Raw genomic sequence first — 19,631 nt, 5'->3', positions numbered from 1 at the left:
TTTTATTGATTTTTTACAGAAAGGAAGGGAGAGGAATGGAGAGTCAGAAACATTGATGAGAGAGAAACATCGATCAGCTGCCTCCTGCACACTCCCCACTGGGGACGTGCCCGCAACCAAAGTACATGCCCTTGACCAGAATCGAACCTAGGACCCTTGAGTCCACAGGCCGCCGCTCTAACCACTGAGCCAAACCGGTTAGGGCTCCAAGACATTTTTTAAGGCTTATTTCATTAATGGGGAAAATGTATTTCATTTATAAGAAATGTTAGGTACTTGGGATGGTTTGTATTAATAAATTCCTTAACAACAGAAATCAAATACAAAATTATTTTATCTAATAAGCCTAAACATTGAAGAACTACTTTATAAACACGACAAATCATAATTCAAAAATCCCTTAGCTCTAGCTGGTTTGGCTCACTGGATAAAGCATCAGCCTGGGGACTTAAGTGTCCCAGGTTCGATTCCGGTCCAGGGCATGTACCTTGGTTGCGGGCACATCCCCAGTAGGGGTGTGCGGGAGGCAGCTGATCGATGCTTCTCTCTCATCGATGTTTCTAACTCTCTATCTCTCTCCCTTCCTCTCTGTAAAAAAGCAATAAAATATATATATATATTTTTTAAAATCCCTTAAAAGTGATTGTCAAAATTTGTTTAACTTATAAAAGGGATAAGATTTATAAGCTGATTTAAAAAAAAAAAACAAGCAGATGCCCTGGTCAGCGTGGCAATTCCCAATCAAGGGCATGTACCTGGATTGCAGGTTCAATCCCCAGCCTGGGTCAGGGCACATGTGGAAGGCAACCAATCGATGTCTCTCTTTCTCTCTTCCTCACCTTTCACTCTCTAGAAAAATCAATGGAAAAAATATCCTCGAGTGAGGATTAACAACAACAAAAACACAAAAAACACAAGCAATGTATTTTAATTTATAACTTGAGCAAACTGGATACCAACTTTTTAAACCAAAGAGAACTTTGGGTGTGAACTTTGGATAGTCTTTCCTACATATTAATACCAACCCCTGATGACCCTTCTCAAGAAAGTCCTTACATCAACTTCTCGGTTCACATGCACTGCAGTCTAATTCCTAAAGGAAGCACAGTGGAAATGATGCTATTCAAGACAGGCCAACCAAGAAACACAGGGTAAACATCCAGTCTGTAGTCACTATCCCTGCCTATGCTAATAGATACTTGGGAACAAATGAGGACAAGCCTAGACCAGCCGTGGGCAAGACACGGCCCGCAGGCCGGATCCCCGTTTGAAATGAATAAAACTTAAAAAAAAAAAAAAAAAAAAGACCGTACCCTTTTATGTAATGATGTTTACTTTGAATTTATATTAGTTCACACAAACACTCCATCCATGCTTTTGTTCCGGCCCTCCGGTCCAGTTTAAGAACCCATTGTGGCCCTGGAGTCAAAAAGTTTGCCCACCCCTGGCCTAGACACTTTTCTAAGCACCTGATATACATCAATGAGCTAAAAGGAAAAAAAACCCTGCCCCCCTGGAGCGGAACAATAGGGAAAAGACGCCAGAGAAATGGGAATGGAGGTATTTAACCAGGTGTGAAACATCAGGGATAAGGCACTGGGAAGAGGTGGTGGGGCCCATGGACTGGAGGTCTTAGTGGGATCAAACCATTTCTGGAATTGGGGACTGCATGGCTAAGAGGTGGAAAAGTGGAAGTCAGAAAACTAAGATTTCCAGAAAGCTGTATTACTAAGTTTGATGAGTAATTGCTCATAAAAAATACCTTCAAATAATTACATTTAACATGTTCTTGCCATTATCAAGGGTGATTTTTAAATGGCTGTATATAAACATTCCAGTCTCTTTTGGAATACACAGTTTTGCAATACATGTAGCTCACTGTTTCTCATGTAGACATTTCTGCTATAACACAATATATATGTTGCTGGGAAAACCTCATGGCGAGCAAAAAAATGTTCACTAAAACTTAAAGGACTTATATAAAACACAGGGTAAGGGGCAGATAACTGAAAACCTATGCAACTCTGAAATCAGATTACTATTTTTAAATAATCAGTAATTATAACCTTAAGAAATAAGAGAGCACAGGCAGGCACCCAAGTAGCTGAAGACTGTCTTACAGAGTATCCTATATAATAAAAAGCTAATATGAAAATCGACCAAACGGCAGAACGACCAGTCGCTATGATGCACACTGACCTCCAGGGGGCAGACGCTCAACGCAGGAGTTGCCCCCTGGGGGTCAGTGCTCTCCCACAGGGTGAGTGCCACTCAGCCAGAAGCCAGGCTCACAGCTGGCCAGCACAACAGCGGTGGCAGGAGCCTCTCCCGCTTCTGTGGCAGCACTAAGGATATCCGACTGTGGGGAGTGGGCCTAAGCTGGCAGTCGGACATCCTCTGAGGGCTCCTGGACTGCGAGAGAGCGCAGGCCAGGCTGAGGAACCCCCCTCCTCCCCCAAGTGCACGAATCTCGTGCACCGGGCCCTCTAGTTTAACATAAATTAAAACAACAGATGCTGGCTTGAAAGAACCAAAACAATGCAGATTATCATGGGGCTTTAGTGAAGGTGAGCACAGCAGGCAAGACAACCTGCTAGAGGCACAGAGTGAAGTGGGGTGCACCTCTCTGGGGAAAGAACCGCAGGGTGCAGGTGCTCATTTTTTCATTTCACTTTAAATAGAGATGAAAGGGCTCTTGCAAGTGCAACTGTCAAATTGGAGGGTTTAAATTCTCACCTACTTTTTCCTTTCCTGCTAAGATACAATCAATCCTACATTATAACATGCAATTATCCATTGTAATTATCTCTCTATTCTGTCCTCTTCCTAGGAAAAGTTGCATATAAACCAGCACAAATTGTACATTCCACTGTCATCATTCCTCTATTTACCTATCACATACATAGCAAAACAAGCTATTTATAAATATCCATATGCTGTTACAAGTTCTCATTGAATCTAGTGTGATGGTGTGACTCTCCTGATGAAGTGGTATGTAGTGAACATGTGTTGTTTTTCTAGCCTTTTCCCATCTATTTCCCCTACCAAACAGCTCCCCAATTTCATTGTGGGGAATTATCTTAACCCCGCCATGTGCAGCTTTAGGGGGAGCAATAAATCAAGGTTCCTGTCTTTTTATAGCCAAGACATAGGCACACAATTCAAGCCTGGCCAACTGAGTTTACTCTTCTGGGACTGGGACTCAAGCTGAGTGATGGCAAGGACAAGAAAATGTTGAATGGCACTTATTCCAGTGGTAGCACCCAGATGGAATGGCCAGTAGTTCCCAATGACCAAAAACAGCACTGCCCTTGATCCAGGCAGTTTCCACCCATTCTGTGAGTTATTCTACTAACAAATTATTTTTCTGTGTGCTGTGGCCAATATTCTCCAGCTTGCACTCAAAGTACTTTAACAAATACAATATGCTCACTTTTAGTAGATGACAAAAACTGCATTTTCCGTTTCAGTTGCTGAGTTAAGGGTTCAAATCCAGTCATCAGCATTATTATACATATTCTGAAACAATTTACCTCTTCCCACTCAGCTAATGTGCCATAATTGCTATGCATTTGCCTTTTTAACAATTATTCTGAGTATATAGTATATTTAGCAAGTGAGAGATAAACAGTTTTCTAAAGGAGACAAGATATAACTAATTTTAGGAGAAGAAAAAAATGAAAGGAACCAAGTAGAGTTGACTCTTGAACAACATGGATTTGAATTGCCTGGTTCCACTTATATGCAGATTTTTTTCAATAAATAAAGTAAATGTATTTCCTCAATAACATTTTATTTTCTCTAGTTTACCTGATTGTTAGAATGCAATATATAATACACATAATATTAAAAAATGTGTATTCATTGACTGCTGATGTTTTCAGTAAGGCATCTGATCAACAGTAAGTTATTAGTATTTAAGTTTCTCGAAAGTAAAAAGTTATATGTGGATTTGACTGTGCAGGGGGGTCAGTACCCCTAACCCCCAGGTTGTTCCAGGGTAAATGGTACTTACATCATTTGCATTTTCTAAGAAATAGACTATCCCTTGTGGAGAAAAAGGAACACTTGTGCACTGCTGGTGGGAATGCAGACTGGTGCAGCCACTATGGAAGACAGTATGGAGTTTCCTTAAAAAACTGAAAATGGAACTCCCATTTGACCCTGTGATCCCACTTCTAGGAATATATCCCAAGAAACCAGAAACACCAATCAGAAAGGATATATGCACCCCTATGTTCATAGCAGCACAATTCACCATAGCTAAGATCTGGAAACAGCCTAAGTGCCCATCAGTAGATGAATGGATTAGAAAACTGTGGTACATCTACACGATGGAATACTATGCTGCTGTAAAAAGGAAGGAACTCTTACCATTTGCAACGTCATGGATGGAACTGGAGAGCATTATGCTAAGTGAAATAAGCCAGTCAATGAAGGAAAAATACCACATGATCTCACTCATTCATGGACAATAGAGACCATTATAAACTTTTGAACAATAATAGATACAGAGGCAGAGCTGCCTCAAACAGATTGTCAAACTGCAGTGGGAAGGCCAGGGAGGGTTGGGGGGCAGGAGGTAGGGGGGTAAGAGATCAACTAAAGGACTTGTATGCATGCATATAAGCATAACCAATGGACATAAGACACTGGGGGATAGGGGAGGCTAGGGGACTGTCTAGGGCAGGGGGATAAAATGGATACATATGTAATACCCTTTGTAATACTTTAAGCAATTAAAAAAAAAAAAAAAGAAATAGACTATCCTTCTTTTTCTTTCATCATAGGTGTGTTTGCTTTTCTGTATCATTTCAGTATTTTATGCAAACATCTATCCATTCTTGGCTTTCACCAATTCTCACAGGCCCATGCCATCTTACAAACCAGCTGTGCCTCAGTGCTTCATTTCCTCATCTGTGTAACTCACAAACAACGACTGGGTTGTGTAGGGAATATTTTAAGGACTAGAAACAATACGTGAAAATACAGGGGGGAAAGCAGGCGCTTTAGGAACAGTGATCAGTTATCATCCATGGGCACAGCTCCCTCACTTCCTCATCTCCATTTGCACCCAAGCTTGCAGTTCCCTTTGCAAGCAGGCACTTTAGACGATCCGAATCATTCCCAAGTGACTGGTCGGAATTTAATTCTACAGCTGCCTCTGCTCCTCTTGAACGGTATGTGCTGTATTTCACATCAAATTTTCAAGCCACGTAAAGCCTAGGTCACTTTTCCCTTTAAAAGGACATCTTCCTTTTCCTCTTTTTTTTTGACTCTGCCTAAATTCCAGTCTGCCGTAACTAAGTGACACGTGTCCTGGGATGCTGATCCTCTCAGCCCGCAAGGCAATGCACACATTTCCTATTTGTGTATTAACTTGAAAAAGACTGGAAAGCACTGGTCTAGATCCGTGGTTCTCAAACTTTAATGTATACTATTTAAATTACCTGGGAATCGTATTAAAACAACTTCTGATTCAGTAGATCCGGAGTGGAACCGAGACTATGCATTTGTAACCAACTCTCACAGGAGGCCCATCTGTGGCCAACACTCGGAGCAGCAAGTGTGTGTCTAGTAGCACCTCTCTCAGTGCACGTAATGACCCTTTCCTTATGAAATCAAAAAAGATATGGTTAATTCATCGAATTTCCATCACTTACCATTTTTTTGGTTAGAATAACATTAGAACAGCAGTTTCTCTTGTTTCTTCTACCCTCACAGAGATAAAGTAGTAACTTTTTATGTGCTAAACTTTTTTTTACCTATGCATAATTTGAATCACTTCATATAAAAGGCAATTATTTCTTGGGACTTATAAAAAGGTAAAACAAAATTTCAACAGAAGCAGAAAAAGTAAGAATTAATGTAATCCACAACTAAAAGTATACTACAGTATGCTAAAAACTAAGGAATACATTTTCACAACTGTTCCAAGGACTAAAACCCAGGTCACTCAAACCCGAGTCTGCCTAGCAACAAAGCTCTTCCCACAGGAGATGGGTTGAATTCCACCCTCCGCACAAAATCCTATGTTGAAGTGCTAACCCCTGGTACCTCCGAATGTAAGCTTTCTTGGAAAAGGGGGTCACTCAGATATTAGTTACAATGAGGTGGGCTATAACCAGTATGATTGGCGTCCTTATAAAGAGGAGACATTTGGAGGCAGAGACAGGCACACCAAAAGAATGCTCTGTGAAGACGGCAGCTCTGCTAGCCACGTCAAGGAACCACCAGAAGCGAGGGGAGGCTTGGAACAGACAAATCCTTTCCTCGCATCTTCAGGGGGAGCACGGGCCTGCCCATGCCTTGAACTGGAACTTCCAGCCTACAAAACTGAGACACTAGTATTTCCGTTGCTAGCCACTCCGTCTGTAGTACTTTGTCACGTCAGCCCTAGCAAACTAATACAATGCCTCACTGTGCTCCCTCCCAAATAAAAGTAAGCTCTGAAGATGCTGTGCAGATATGCAATTACATCATAGAAGGTCTGGTGTGCCAGGTGAAGATTTTGGACTTGATCCTACTGGCAACAGGCGGCCACTGAAGGCTTTAAGCAGATTAGTATTAGGTTTATTAAGTTCAAATAAACTTGTAACACATGCCAAACCACTTTCATTCAAGCAGGGTCTAAAGGTTCCTTTATGCAGAATTCATTTTTCTTTACACAAAAATCTTCTGCAATCATCAGAAAACGTTGCACCCCCAGGAAAAGGGTGCCTCAAGAAGACACCTGCATTTGCATGTCATGATGAACTAAAATTCCAACGAGCTAAAGCGCCAAATGCCAGAGTTTTGTTTGCTTTATTTTAAAGAGGAAATGTTTGTCTGAGTAATTGTCAGCAATGAGCTTTCAATTACCTGTATTCAGAGAATTAAGACTTGGAAACAATTCGGCCTCTTAACAGGTCAGAGACCAATCCCTCAGTAAAAAATCAGGAGCTAATCGCGAGACATGCTACTAGCACCTCCCTTCCTCTTTAAATAGGAACTTGAATCAAAGGAAAATTATCCATTAAGAAAACAGTTTAATGTTTTTATTTCTTTTTTAGTAAAATTTTCATTGAAGTATAATAATAGCACACATTCAAAAAAGTGCAAAGCATGATAAATTCTCATGAAGTAATCAAACCCAACCCATGTGACCAGCCTGTCATCTCAAAACAAGGCAGGACCTGACCCCTGCGGGTCCCCGGATGCTCCCTCCCGACACCAACACCTGAGTGTAACCACTGTCCTGACTTCAAAACACTAAAGATTAGCTCTGCCTGTTTTTAAAATGTATAGAAAGGAACCATATAGTATTATACTCTTTTGTGTCCACTCAACATTATGCTTGATTAACCAGTCTACTTTTAACTTCAGTTTTGATGCAAACTAGATCCCGTTTCATTTTGTTTACTTTGGATTTTTTTCCACCTTAAATTCCATTTGCATCAAAAGAAATGAACACCTCAATCTTCAATGTATAATCCATTCTAGGTTCTAGGTCCTTTTTTAATTCAAATCACCAATTCTTGACAATAATGAGAAAAATTTGGAAATAAAAAAGAGAAATGTTTATTTCACCTAAGATTTCATAAACCACAAACTTAAAAGTTCTTTGGCCCTGGCTGGTGTTTCTAAGTGGTTAGAGCTACAGCCTGCAAAAGGTCTTGGGTTCGATTCCCAGTCAAGGGCAAGTCCATGGGTTGGGAGTTCACTCCCTGCCCCCAATAGGGGCAGGTGTGGAAGGCAACCAGTTGATGTGTCTCTCTCACATCAATGTTTCTTCCCCCCCACCCCCCCGGCTTCCAATCTCTCTGAAAAGAGATGGGGAAAAATCCTCATAACAACAAAAGGCTCATTGTCTATATATAAAATTTATCTTCAAGTAAAATTTCACACTTTGGTCAAAATGTAGAAGGAACACAGACATATCAAACTTGAAAATCCTGGATCTTGATTTCCCCCCTCTCATATGTGATGGAGATTTCTGTTATTCTAGGAATCAAATGTCTAGTGTCAAACAAAATCATCAGTTAATATAACAGAATACAAGAAATGGATAATCAAAAGAGAAAACAAAATTGACATGCCAAAATGAAAATGTACCTCCCAATAATTTGAATTTTTACTGTTTACCTGATCAGGAATAAAGGAGCCACAGTATCTAACTGAAAATAGTGGATACACTGTTTGTGGGCATGCAAATTGGCACCACCACTATGGAAAATAGTATGGTGGTTCCTCAAAAAAGCAAAAATGTAACTACCATATGATCCCGCAAGCTCCACTGAGTCTAGAGCTGAAGGAAATAAAGTCACTATCTCCAAGAGCTATCTGCACTCTGGGATCATTTTAGCATTATTTACAATAGCCAAGACCTGGAAGCAACCTCAGTGTCCACCAAGGGACGAATGCATAAAGAAAATGTAGTGTATATACAATGGAATATTCAGCCATTAAAAAATAGAAGAAAATCCTGTCATTTGCAACCACATGAATGAACCCTGACTGAAAAAGTCAGATGGGAAAGACAAACATTGTATGATCTCATTTACAAGTGGAATCTAAAAAAAAAACCCCAAACAGAACAGATTAGTGATTTTGGGGGGAGAAAAGGGGAAGAAGGGAGGGACTGGTGAAGGTGGCCAAAGCATACAAACTGCCAGTTATAAGATGAATAACTTCTGGGGACATACTGTACAGCAGACTGACTATAATTAACAATACTGCACTGTGTATTGTATATTTGAAAGTTATGAGTAGATTTGTAAAATTCTCATCATAAAACAAATTGCAACTATGTTAGCTTATGAATGCTTGTGGTAATTATTTTGCAATATATACATATAAAGAATCATGACATTGTACATGTTAATGTTATATGTCAGTTATATCTCAATAAAGCTGGGGGGGGGGCAGTAGAAAGAAATTAATATGCTGCCCACAGCAAGCTTTAGAAATCAGTATGTTATGCTAGAGAAGCCCAAAAGGGGAATCTGACTGCACACAGCTGTGTAATAAATCGATTTGTTACCGTGACAGTCATCTCAAAAGTAGAGCAACGGTTGACAGACAACAAAGAAGTCAGATTAGACCCAGGGGCAATATATAACAGAGCGCCACAAAGTTTCTGTTTCGTTTTTTATTTTAGAACAAGTCAGTTAAATCAATCATTAGGAAATAAATGATTCAAAATAGACTTTCAGATGCATTATTCTAATTTTGACATCATTAACCAGTCAATAGATCTTTGAAAGGTTTTCAGGAATTTCTTTATTTGACAAATATTATGGAATGCACACTATGTGTACTCTATTGTCATAGATGCCAGGAATACAATGAAAAGCAAAAACAGAGCAGCTGCTGCTTTTATGGAGGAGATATTAACCTTAAAACAGTAACAGACAAAAAGTAGAAGAGTATTGTGCTGGAAGAAAAGAGACATAATGCTATGACAGTCTCTCTGAATGAAATCTGGGTAACCCAGGAGAGGAAAGGCAATGACCCTGGAAGGAAAGAGCTGAGAAAGGGTAAGGATTAGGTAAGTGTGTCTGCCTATGTGGGGGTTGGGGGGTTCGGGCTCACTAGCCTGTGACAAGAGCAAGTGCAAAGGCCCTGAAGCAAATAGTAACCTGGGCAATGTAACTAAGTGTCCATCACGCTGAGCTCCTATAAACGAAATAAAAATAACGCCAGAAAGAAGGAGCTGGGGCAAAAAAGCTGGTTTTGACATGCATGAGGTTAAACCTTAGCTAGTGATACATTCTAAATAATACCCATTTGTCAATAAAATCTCATTCTTCTCAGACCACATAATCTGATTATTGACCTGTTCCCCTAGGACAGGGGTGGGGAACATCCAGCCTGCGGGCCTTATCATTCAGTCTGGCCCTGCTAAGGCATTAGGGGTGAATTAATGAAATGTCTGACCAACATAGCAGGCTACTTTTTAAGTTGATAATTTTGTATGGCCCTCAAATGATGTCAGAAATATCCAAATAACCTGTGGCAGAGAAAAGGCTCCCCACCCCTACCCTAGGATAAGTAGTACAGTTACATAACAGTCTATTTTTATCCTCGTGGCATCACTCACTACTGGGCTCATTCTTAATGACATTTTGAGAGGTACCTATAATTTATACTTAATCTGAATATTAAAACCAATTCAGAAGAGTACAAAGCCAAAAGAAAAATCTGTGCTTTATACCTTAAAGAAACAAATGAGCATAAAAGATCTACTATTCAACAACTAATAATCCACTGAAGAAACCCCGTATCAGGTCCCACAGGTTCCCACCTAAACACCAAGATACAACTAAACACACTGACTCTAGGCCCCTGGGGGAGGGTAATGGTTTTCATCACTGACAAAAGGTGTTATTGCAGTACTCGGCACCAAGAATGAAAAAGACCAGAAAGGAAGACAAAGGAAAGAAAAAAAAATCCAGTCCCATCTGGAAATCCAATCACAGTACCCGACTTTTGATTCTTCAGTTTAGGTATCCTAAAGAATAGGCAATGTTTAACAACCCTCCATTTAGAAAGAAACTTTTTAAAGAAGGCAACCAAGTCGCTTAGCTTCTAATGCATCCCCCAAAAAGAAAGGAAACCACTGAGGAGGTCAAAGACAGTCTCCTTACTACAGAGCCAAGTACCCACCAAACCTGGCAGGGTACAGACCCCACGGCACAGCTACATCACCCACCCACGCACAAGGAACCCTGCACCAAGTGGTCATGCCCTGAATGCCCTGGAAAACGTTCAAACCAGTTTTGGTTTCTATAGATTCTTTATAACAACACATTTAGTCCAAAGAGATCTAGCTCCCCCCCGCCCGACGCCCCGACATTTCACAAAGGTCCTCAGTTCTTCCCAGACACCATGTAGGTAAGCCCTTAGCAACAGCCCTCTTCTAAACATCAAGCAGGAAGGACTTACTATCCTTCTGCAGAAGGTGCGATAAGAATGTGCATCAGTTCTCAAACTAGTTTTCTTGAAACTGGTTTTTCTTGGGGAGATATTTAGAAGAAACAGGGGGCACAGTCCCACAGTGGAGAAAAGGGCAGGGTTGCTTTGTCTTCTGTTTTTACTGTTAAAGAGGTTTCCTGAACTGCAGGGCTTCTTTGAGTCATGAATTATGACACTCGCTCCTGAGAGAGGTGCTGTGTGCAGCATTTCCCACACATATCTGACTACAAACATTTGGGGGAAGTATTATGTCTGCTGATACAGGAATAACGTTCCACGGAAAGAGAGGCAGGCATTCAACACCGCACAAGGCAGTGATCCAAATGATTGCATTACCACATTGAATTATTATGCAGCAAGAGAAAAGGATAACAAGTAAGTTCTTACTTTAAGTTATCATACTATAATCTATATCTAAAGGAGTTAACACATTCTGTTCATTTCCCATGATCTAGAACTAAATAGCAAGCATTTTGTGGTAACTCTATAAAGAGACAGTCTTCAGTGGCTAAGAAATTCTTACTGTCCAATATCTAAGTCTAAATCAAAGACACTGATAGTGCAGAACCTACACCAGAGCTCTAATCTCTCTACAACCTGAACTTTGGTAATTTTATATTATGTAAGTATCTTTCTTCTAGGTTAATCATCAACCAAGAAATTGTAATTGTGAATACAAGCTTATCTGTATAAGTTCTAATATTGATTCTTTTGAAATTCAAAACTAATTCCTATATGGGAGGTTGAGGGAGAATATGGTACTTTATGTGAGGTTCAGAACAGTTACACCTCAGTAATGACACAACAATCTCCTTAGAATCTCCCTTTCCTGGAAAAGCTTCAAACTGGGAGGCCTTTAATCTGTTCATTACAGCTCATATGAAATTCATGTCGTTTCTCAGCACTATAAGTAATTCAAACAAAATGAGTTTTAGCTAGTTTTATTGACTTCTGTAAGAAAAGTATCTTAATACACACAATATATCAAATGGAAAAGAGAGTTTTGCTGGTGCCCAACAGGTTCTGAATCACTTGTTTCTCTGCGTCTCATCTGAAACCTAAGTCTGTCTCTTCTCCGAACAATGCTATAAACCTCAGTACACCTAATGAACATAATATACCGTCCTTTATAACAACATATTTAGTCCAAAGAGATCTATTTTTTTTTTTCACATTTCACAAGGGTCCTCAGTTCTTCCCAGACACCATGTAAGTAAGCCCTTAGCAGCAGCCCTCTTCTAACCATCAAGCAGGAAGGACTACTATCCTCTGGGGAAGGTGCGATGTGAGCTTTTCCAGGAAAGCAGGTTACTTGGCTGCAGCTATTATCACTGATTAGAGAACCTGAAGCTCAGTTCTTCAGAAAAGGTTATCAGAAGAAATAACCCTTGATCAAAGGCCATTAAAAATACCTCCCTAGCTTCTGGTCACTTCCGTGGCCAATGTAAAATTTCCTGTTTCCAAGAATCTTAAGGTTTATTTGTCCCACCAGAGTCACTGTATCCTAATTTGTGTGAAGAAGTCGGAAGATGAAAACCACTGAGCAGACGGTGAAGGGAGAGAAGCAGCAACATGAGCAAACAAGAGAGAACTGCAAAGTGCACACACCAGGAGAAGCCCGTGCTGAGGCAGACAGAGCAAGAAGCAAGAGCGAGCACATCCAACCGGCCCAAGCGAGTCAGCGTGCTTCCCACCTTGTGTGTGTCCACCCAAACTACCACTGACCCTTCTGGGCTCCATGCCCGCTTTACCGGGTGAAAGGGCACCTGACAGCGGATGACATTTCCCCTCCACAAACACGGAAAGACCCCCATGTAATGCTCCTCACCTCCTGGTCTGTAAACAACATCGTCCTCAGTGATGTAAGAGGTTATCTCGCCAGTGTCTGTCCTTTCATAGCGAGATTTTTTTTTCGGTGGCTTCTTTTTGTTCTTCTTCGTGGACTCCTCTGTGGTGGCACTATTGTTGTCATTGTCCTCATCTTCGCTGTGATCACTCTCGGCATAATTTTTGGCTCCTCCTTCCAAGGTACAGCTCCTGCGTGGCCTGGAGTTCTCACTCTCTCTCACTTTGTCCCTTTTCTCTCTCTCCCGGTCCCGATCTCGGTCCCGGTCCTTCTCTTTGTCTTTGTCTTTGTCTTTGTCAGCTGTCATGATTCGCCACGTGCCTTCTTCTGTCCTCTCACGGCTAGGCCTCCGTGAAAGGTAGACAGTAAGCCTGGGCTTCAGTCTTCTGAATTTCTCACTCAATTCCAGGGAAAATCCAACCACTCCAACAACCCCAACGTTTCAAAAATGCTAGGAGAAAAAAAGAGAGAAATTGATTTTACTTTATCACATCCTCATATTTTTTCCCTGAAAAATTTTTTTGATATATTTTTATTTATTTCAGTGAGGAAAGGAGAGGGAGAGAGATAGAAACATCAACATGAGAATCACTGATCGGCTGCCTCCTGCACGCCCCCTACTGGGGATCTAGCCCACAACCCAGGCATGTGCCCTTGACTGGAATTGAACCTGTGACCCATCAGTCCACAGGCGGATGCTCTATCCACTGAGGCAAACCAGCTAGGGCTCCCTGAAATGTCTTGTTTAATAAATCTCTTACTCATACTTTAGCCCTAAAAACTTCTCATGAGCCATGGGGGGGGGGGGGGGGGAGTACAAGTGATAAAATTTTTTAATTATATACAGTTTTGGCCTCAGCCTCAGCTAGTATATGGTTTGGGATTTTCTACAACAGCAATAATGAAAAATGTCTGAATGGATAAGATGAACTATACTTTCTAGATACCAATTGTTTCTCCTGTTTAAGGAAAAAGTGTACCTTAATAGACAACATATAATGGGTACAATTATATAAAAGGCACTTCATAGCCATAAAGTTAATTTAAAAGGTAAAGAACCTATAGTAAAAATTATTTCCACCCAAAAAACAAAATTTGGATAGCCTTAGAAAATGTCCAAAGTGTTACAAACTTCTGATGACTCTTTCTATCCACTTCTCCAAATTTCCAGATTTCCTCCCAACAGTAAACATAAGATTTCCAGAGTGCCTTCCAACAACAATAAACATGAATTGACTCAAATAAAATGACAACTTCAAAACAAGATCCCTTTGCCTTCTATTACAACTGTTCACATCTTCTAAGTCTACTATTCTAGTTATTTTCTGAGAAAAATGGTTTCTCTAAAGATATATTATCTCTGCCTTCACCAAACATAACAGCTCCCAAAAATAACCTCCTGTCATTAGGGACTATTAGATGGTTATTACATTCTTCTAAATTTCCACTATTAATGGCTTCCCTAATAAATTCCTCCCTAGAACTAAACCCAACAAGAAAAGTGTGAAGTTAAGGATTTAAAATGAGAAGAGTGAATACCAAACTTCAACCCAATACAATTCTAATAAAAATTTCATAGGAGGGAAAAAAATGTTTTGTTTACAAATCAATTTGGAACAGACATAATAATTAGTAATTTATCTTTTATAATTTTTTATCATCTTCCCCAATATCTTATCTAATGTGTTCAACAACCTATACCAAACATTATCTATGTGCCAGGTGTTAGGAACTAAAGATACAATGAGGGGAAAACTCAGAATCCTTGCCTTCAATGCTCTATTGGAAGAAAAAAAAAAAAAAAAAAAGGAGACAACTGATCAACATGAGAACCATCTGTTTCTCATGTTATTAGCGTCAGATAAAAAACATATGCAAACAAAAGATTGGTCCTCTTTACTTTGACAACAACAAACAAAGCCATTTGCAATTATATGCTCAGAAGCAGAGAAAATTCTCATTGGTCATGTCAAAATCATAAAAATTAGCATATACTTTCCCCAAATTATCATATACTTTTATCAGGTAGTTAGCCTAATACCAGAAAAAAACATCACTTTAAAAGCACTTCAAATACCCCTTGGCATTTAGGAAAATAAAATATGTTAAGAACCATCTTTGGGAGATAGACTAATGAAGCAGTAACGCTGACATTCTATGACCAAAGTCAGAAAGATGAAACATGTAGCACAAACCAAGAATACTTCCTTCTTCATAGGAAATATGCTTTCAGATAGTATTTCAAATTTTTAGATATATTTCAAGAAAAATTATTCTAAGGCCTGCAAAACTTCTGCCTAGATAAATCACCCTGTTGATCCTGTGCGACCCGCCCCGCCCAAGCCCTGCACAGAGGCATTTGCTGGATAGCCTCAGGCAAAGGCTAGATTAGCACCTCCCTAGAGGACAGAAGTTCTCACTGCTGACACAGCTGATTCTCATAGCCACTTGGCCTGGAGGTCAAACCCTCCCTGGAATTAGCTACAACAATCAAGATTTAACTATAAGACTGAGAACAAAGACCACTAGGGGGTGCACCAAGGAAGCATAACAAAATGCGGAGACAAAGAAACAGGACAAAATTGTCAATGGAAGATATAGAGTTCAGAACCACACTTTTAAGGTCTCTCAAGAACTGTTTAGAAGCTGCCGATAAACTTAATGAGATCTACACGAAAACTAATAAGACCCTCGATCTTATATTGGGGAACCAACTAGAAATTAAGCATACACGGACTGAAATAACGAATATTATACAGACGCCCGACAGCAGACCAGAGGAGCGCAAGAATCAAGTCAATGATTTGAAATGCGAGGAAGCAAAAAACATCCAACCGGAAAAGCAAAATGAAAAAAGAATCCAAAAATGCGAGGATAGTGTAAGGAGCCTCTGGGACAGCTTCAAGCGTACCAACATCAGAATTATAGGGGTGCCAGAAGATGAGAGAGAGCAAGATATTGAAAACCTATTTGAAGAAATAATGACAGAAAACTTCCCCCACCTGGTGAAAGAAATGGACTTACAGGTCCAAGAAGCACGGAGAACCCCAAACAAAAGGAATCCAAAGAGGACCACACCAAGACACATCATAATTAAAATGCCAAGAGCAAAAGATAAAGAGAGAATCTTAAAAACAGCAAGAGAAAGAAACTCAGTTACCTACAAGGGAGTACCCATACAACTGTCAGCTGATTTCTCAACAGAAACTTTGCAGGCCAGAAGGGAGTGGCAAGAAATATTCAAAGTGATGAATACCAAGAACCTACAACCAAGATTACTTTATCCAGCAAAGCTATCATTCAGAATTGAAGGTCAGATAAAGAGCTTCACAGATAAGGAAAAGCTAAAGGAGTTCATCACCACCAAACCAGTATTATATGAAATGCTGAAAGGTATCCTTTAAGAAGAGGAAGAGGAAGAAAAAGGTAAAGATACAAATTATGAACAACAAATATGCATCTATCAACAAGTGAATCTAAGAATCAAGTGAATAAATAATCTGATGAACAGAATGAACTGTTGATTATAATAGAATCAGGGACATAGAAAGGGAATGGACTGACTATTCTTGGGGGGGAAAGGGGTATGGGAGATGTGGGAAGAGACTGGACAAAAATCGTGCACCTATGGATGAGGACAGTGGGTGGGGAGTGAGGGCGGAGGGTGGGGCGGGAACTGGGAGGAGGGGAGTTATGGGGGGGGGGGGGGAAAAGAGGAACAAATGTAATAATCTGAACAATAAAGATTTAATTAAAAAAAAAAAAAGAAAGAAAGAAAACTATCAGCTGACACCGTTGTTAAAACATTCCTCTGACATTGAAAAGGTACCCAGGTCTACCAGCAGTCCAAAAAGAGCAAGCTTAGGCTGAAAACGTCTTGGATGCAATACAGACTTCTGATAAATTTAAGAAAAAGATCACTCTTCCTAAGGTAAATAAGATAACTGCTCCAGAAAATTTTGTAAAAATGTTATTTTAGCACTCAAAAAGAAAGAAATCCAAATTTGTACTCAACAGTACTCCCTACAAAATCATATATTTTGTTTCTATTTACAAAGAAATCAGAGTCGTTTCTGCCAAGAGTGAGTTAGAAAGAAAAATTTAAGAAACAATAGAGAAGGTGTCAACAAAATGTGTGTGTGTCTCCCCAACTTTCAGATAACTAAGAACAGTGATATTCCTAAGCAAAAGTGAATCTAATTACCATTTATATTTGACTCTAATATATAGCTTGGTGAGGATATAAATATTTTTCCTCTGTGTTTCTTATAGCATTATAATTTTTTCTGAGCCTCATTATACAATGACCAACATACAATATTGTGACATTTGATAAAGGGACCCAGAGAGGAACCAGATGGCACTGAGAAAGGCAGTTGTCACCTCAATTTACTAGAAATTATCTATAAAGTAGACAATACAACAGCATCTTTGTAACAACTAGGAGTTTACAGATCCCTACCATAATCCCATTTAATCCTTTCTCTCAACAAGTCAATAAACTGAACCAAACAGAAGTCACCATGCCCACTTTACAGACCACAGAAGGAAAACTAAGAAGATACGATCTGCACATGAACACACAGCCAATGAAAGGTTCTAAAGCAGTTCTAAAGATGAACCGCATCTGACTGACTCCTACCTGCTGCTCAGGTTATAACCGGTCCTGCCACGGTCATTAGCTCTTCATAGGCACCACCTTTCCCCACATGTATCCATGCTGATAATTTGAACAGACAGATTTAGAAACAACACTCACTTTGCCCTCTCCTCCCAAGAAAGAAAGCAGTTTTCTCCCACATCCTGGGAAAGAAAATGTAATGACTTTCGCTCTGGAAAGGGAAATGTCACTCTAATACTTGTGCTCACTGGATGAGCAGCAGTCCTTCCCCTAAACAGCACCCTGCGGCAGGGAATACAGCAAACTATGCCCGAGAATCACTGAAAAGTGGGGGTCAGCAGGTCTGTAAACCCTCGAAGAGGGAAGACTGGGTTTTATCTGAAACTGCTGTGGTGGCGAGAATCATTCTTCCATGTAAAAATAAATGGATTGTGAAGTTCTTCCACCTGACAAAACCCAACCTCGTAAGCAAATGGCTGTGTGCGCCCTCCAATGGCTCTCCACATTTAGGGTTAAGGACTATGTAAACTCAACCAAACCTGAGTTTATATACGCATTCCCAGAACACGTGTCTTACTGAAAGTACCTCCACAACCAAGATGGAACGAGCTAGCCAAATTCAGAGAGTGGCCTTTGTGGTGTCAAAACAGAAGCACAGAAAGAGTGCCCCTTAGTCAGAAGTGGGTTTACGCTTACAGTAAGTAGCACTTCCTCAACTCCCTGAGTCGCTTTGGGGGAAAACTGAGAGAACTCAGATTGGTGGACTCTGACAAATCTCTTAATTTCTTCCAAAAAGACATAGTAACAAAACACAGGACCTGCAAAAGGTGAAAGTACCCAAAACAGCAAAACTCTAGGTTACAATTAACAACTTAAAATTAAATAACAAAAATACATAACCTTTTATTTGAAGTAGGCATAAGGAATTACCAAAGGTGCCGAAGGAAATTTTAAAAATAAAAATACAAAATCCTTCCTTTCTTTAATGAACACACACACTCATTAATACAAGCAATTGCCTCCCCATATTATTGTTGAAGGTGAAGTTTTTGCCAGTCCCATACAGAAGTTTTTACTTTTTGCACACTGCCTACAGTTGTGTCTCTTCTACTACTCAGTGGATGAAGGAAACCAGGGCTTCTCAGCTATGGTGCAATGAACATTTTGGACCACACTGGGGTGGGGTGGGGTGGCACCTGCCTGTGCATGATCCTTGTTCTCTCTCCATGTAAATGCAGTAGCTCACCTGCTTGCTCCCATCAGGACAACAGAATACATAGCTCCAAATATTGCCACATATCCTCTGGGGAGCAAAATGGCTCACAGTTGAGAACCAGTACTTTAAACAAAATCGTCAATCACAGGGATTTCAAAGGGTTAAGCATCTGTGTTTATTCAAAATTGTGCTTGGCCAATATGGAATCCATAAAGCTAACACCATTACAAAAATTATGTAGCATGTTCTTTGTTCTCTGAAAGAAACTGGAGTAATTAAAAAACACTGCCTGAAATAGTAATTACACAGATGTATGAAGCTGAATTTGGAAAACAGATGTAAATATCCTGAAAATCTTGATGCTTCCTGGCAAGCCCTGAAGGTAATATCGCTCTCTGGTGACCTGCTCTGGTCATGGGCCAAGTGGAAGCTTCTGTTATCACAAAACTAAAGAGAAAACCTGGTGTCCGCAATGCTAAGTACAGGGAAACCAAAAGCCTATGAACCAAATCCCTCATGTGAAAGGGGATAGAATTCCTAATCTCTCTTTCCCAAAATAGGGTTGTAAATAGAAAACCAAGAGTAGGAAAAAAACAAATACAAAAACCAAACAGATGGATAAATAACAGATGGTATATCCATACAATAAAATATTATTCAGCAATAAAAATAAAGAAAATACTAATGTAACAACCTGGCTGAAACTGGAAAATGTGCTGTGTGAAAAAAGCCAGTCACAAAAGACCACATATTGTATGATTCCATCTATATTAAATGTCCAGAGAAGACAAATCCATAGAGACAGAAAGCAGATTGGTAGTTGCCTGGAGGTGGAGGAGGTAGCTGGGGAGTGACTGCTATGGTTATGGGGTTTCTTTTGGGGATGATAAAAATGTTGTAGAGCTGCTGTGGTGGTGATGGTAGCTGCACGTATCTGTGAATATACTAAAAGCCATTAAATTGTACACTTTACATGGGTAAATTATATAATA

The 19,631-nt window shown here is 40.0% G+C and overlaps 1 protein-coding gene across 5 annotated transcripts in view; it reads right to left on the bottom strand.

Annotated features, from left to right (window-relative positions):
- Positions 1-19,631, bottom strand: part of RERE (arginine-glutamic acid dipeptide repeats) — a 418,729-nt gene that overhangs the window by 248,272 nt on the left and 150,826 nt on the right. For all 5 annotated transcript variants that reach the window (XM_059691362.1, XM_059691366.1, XM_059691364.1 and 2 more), the window contains exon 2: positions 12,785-13,253. In XM_059691362.1, the coding sequence (XP_059547345.1) occupies positions 12,785-13,109 (325 nt within the window). In that variant the 5' untranslated portion in view covers positions 13,110-13,253. The remainder of the gene's footprint in view (positions 1-12,784; positions 13,254-19,631) is intronic.

This window comes from Myotis daubentonii, chromosome 3, assembly GCF_963259705.1.
Source record: "Myotis daubentonii chromosome 3, mMyoDau2.1, whole genome shotgun sequence".
Taxonomy (NCBI): Eukaryota; Metazoa; Chordata; class Mammalia; order Chiroptera; family Vespertilionidae; genus Myotis; species Myotis daubentonii.
The sequence above is the reverse complement of the archived record's forward strand: the minus strand, read 5'-3'. Positions and strand labels throughout refer to the sequence as shown.